This window comes from Plasmodium cynomolgi, chromosome 12 (genome assembly GCF_000321355.1).
Source record: "Plasmodium cynomolgi strain B DNA, chromosome 12, whole genome shotgun sequence".
NCBI classification, from domain to species: domain Eukaryota; phylum Apicomplexa; class Aconoidasida; order Haemosporida; family Plasmodiidae; genus Plasmodium; species Plasmodium cynomolgi.
Window position 1 is genome coordinate 1,957,125 of NC_020405.1, and position 3,171 is coordinate 1,960,295.

At 42.9% G+C, this 3,171-nt stretch overlaps 1 protein-coding gene across 1 annotated transcript; it reads right to left on the reverse strand.

Moving 5' to 3' along the window:
• Positions 1-1,113: 1,113 nt before the first annotated feature.
• Positions 1,114-3,171, reverse strand: PCYB_125460 (ubiquitin carboxyl-terminal hydrolase; the record flags this gene model as incomplete). Its single annotated transcript, XM_004223879.1, has 9 exons — positions 2,831-3,171; positions 2,584-2,637; positions 2,396-2,464; positions 2,144-2,216; positions 1,892-1,959; positions 1,671-1,751; positions 1,505-1,558; positions 1,356-1,415; positions 1,114-1,209 (listed from the first exon to the last, which is right to left on the reverse strand). Exons 1-9 carry the CDS (start codon positions 2,960-2,962, stop codon positions 1,114-1,116), a joined length of 687 nt encoding a protein of 228 aa, XP_004223927.1. The 5' UTR covers positions 2,963-3,171.

Here is a 3,171-nt window from a genome sequence, read left to right on the forward strand (position 1 = left end):
AAAAAAAAAAAAAAAAAGAAAGAAAAGGAAGAAGAAGTAGAAGAAGAAAAAGAAGAAGAAATGCATGAGCTATCCAAACAGATCTTTTCTGTCATCCTTTCCGTTAATCAGTTATATTATATGTCCATAGTTCTGGTCCAAAATAACAGGCATGAGTTAGCATTAATCTTTGCTCCTTTTGCAGTACATGCGAAGGATGAAGTGGAGTAGGTTTACTGATATGTGATATGTGATATGCGATATATGATATATATATAGTGTATATATGTTTTTTTTTTTTTTTCCAAATGGCGTATGCAGGCGCTTTCACGCATAAGTTAACCACATGGAGTTTAACCACCCCAAAAAATGACGCAAAGGTGACGCAAAAATGGGACGTCTTCGAAGGAGTACTCATCAGTGCAACTCCTGAACGCGCGGAAAAGCAGGCCACATGCATGGGAAGCGAAGCTGCATGTGTGGAGCCACACAGAGGAGAATACGCCACTTAAACTTGTGGTGCCTACATCCCTATGTTTTTCTTTGCACCCATGTATGCAACTTCCCCCCACGCGTAAAGTGCGCGGGCACCAACCCGTAAAATAAATATATTACAAAAATTACATTTTGCGCAAAAAATTAAAATCCATTGCAAGGGGAATTACTGCTAAGGAGTTCCTCGTTTCACGCCACACTTTTTAGCATCTCGCGAAAATGCAAAAATGTTAATTATGGCGCATCAAGGGGTGAAACGAAGAGAAATAACGAGGTATATTGGTGCCCTCGTGGAAAAAAAAAAAAATAAAAAATTATATAAAAAAATGCACAAACTGTACAAATTTTGCAACATTCGTGGGGTTCCCTAAAATGAAGAATAGGGGAGGAGTACCCTCTCCTGCGCGTGTGCCCCCTGAGGGGTAAAAAAAGAAAAAAAAGGCACAGGAGCCACTTTAAGAAGGAGAGACGTAACTTTTTTCCGTTACATGCGCGCATGCACATACATACACACACACCAGTTTACGATCGTGCAAGGATTTAACAAACATGTATTTACATATGAAAAAAGAAATTAAGCGGTGAGAGGAATAACGGGGTGATATTTATGCTCAACATCGATTAGTGTGGGGAACTCCTCTACACAGCATCACTTGATACAACTGCTAAGGCTGAAAATCTGTTGTCATCTTTGCATTTTTCTATGAATTTTTTTTGTATTACATTTCCCGTGTCCTGCGGTGGAGAAGGAGTGGAAAAGGAGTGGAAAATAATTAAAAAACGTGGTACATCCGCCTGACGGACGAAATTCCGATCGGAGTTGTACCCCTGTTGGAACGTGCACACACTCGCATGTTTCAACGAGAGGGGAAATTCATTACGTATTTGAAACTGGCAGCAGTTGTCGTGCAATGAATAACGGGATGGTCCTTCCTTCCGTCCTGCACAGGAAAACAAGGGGAATCACGGGACGTTCAATTGGCCATAAATTAATACGCTTGAAATGTGGCTGAACCAAAGTAAGGCTTACCAGTTCGACGAGCCTCCCGTCAATTTCGACAAAGACGATAAAGTGGGTATCAACCTGGAGAAAAAAAAAAAAAAAGGAAATATTTTTTATTTCCACCATTTGGGCATTTTTCCAATCGGGCGTAGTTTTATTTCCTCTCTCCCCGAAAAAAAAAATTGCGCCTTACGTCTATGTCATCCCCCGTGCTGGAAGCCTTTCCTGAAAATTCGTGATGAAGCAGTTCGATGCTCTTGTTTACTTCGAATTCCTGGAAAGGGGGGAAGCGTGGAGGGAGGCAATGGCACATAAGGGTGTAATCGCATAGAGGGAAGCAATAGCCCTTATGGGTGCAATCCCATAGAGGGACGCAATGGCATATATATGGGCGCAGCTCCGGGGAAGAATTACCTGTCCGCGTTTTTCGGGCGTCATGTCCTTCACCTTGTCGAAAAAATTAGCCAAGAGGGAGTCCTTGTCTTAAAATGGGCACATAAAAAAAGGGGGCGGTGTGCCATACGATGGATTTCACGCAGCAGTTGTGTTTTCTCCACGGGAGGGTCCATCTCTCTCCGAGAGGCACATCGCCCAAACAGGGAAGGCACCCGTCACAGTTGGGTAGTAGGCAGTAGGTAGTAGGCAGCTGGCAGCTGGCAGCATTACCTAGCTCAAATTTATTCTTTAAATTTCCGTAGAGGTGAAAAAGGGCCACCGTTCCGCATGAATTCGGAACAACCTTTTTTTGGGGAGGGGAGAGGGAAATACATACAAAAGGGGAGGGACACATAATGATAAATTCGCAAAGTTGGTTCTTAATATGGGGATACAAGCTTGCCCAAGCGCTCTTCCACATGAATACATAATACATGATCGAGAGTGTGTGTGGGGGGTCTTTTCAAAGCAAAAAAAATTTACCTGTTTTATGAACCAAATATTGTCTATATTTTGCTCAGTACTTCCATCCGTTTCAGTATTTGAATTGCTCTTTGGGTGGTAAGCGTGGCGATCCAAAAAAAGGAAAAAAAAAAAAAATTAAATACAAAATTGGAGTAGCTTACATGAGTAGTGGCACAATCACATGCCGAACACACACACGTCATTACCATGCCTTCTTTCAGGGGGTATAAGAGTATTATTGCGTGTACGGGTTGCGGGATCTGTCAGCGGGAGAGAGGATGTGCAAAAAAAAAATATGCTATACAGAAAGTTATGATGCAGGGGGAATGGAAAATTGCGGCTTCCTCCTCATCGATGAAATGTGCACACGCTCTCAAACTCGTAAGTGCCATAGGTGCTTCCCTTCCACGTTGCCCATGGAAGGTCGCAATATGATTGCATAGGAAGGTCTACCATATCTAAGAGCTCCGCATCAAACCCATAGATATCCTGAAACGTCAACTTTGACTGTCCAAGTTTGCAGGAGTAAAGGTAGAGGGACTCCGGGTTGGACTCGATGGGAACCCAAATATTGTTCCGAAGCATTTTGGCAGGTGATCAAATATTGCGAGGAGCGGGGGTGTATATACCGTGTGATGTTTTACGCAGAGGGGCACTGGCGTTGTCCTGCACGTTAGCGCCTCCCCTGTGTTGGTTTATATATGTGGACCCTTTTGTGATTACACTGTGGTACCCTTTTATGGGAAACAAATTTGCTTTCTCTTCATTAAGAAGGTGTGAAATTATGTGCACAT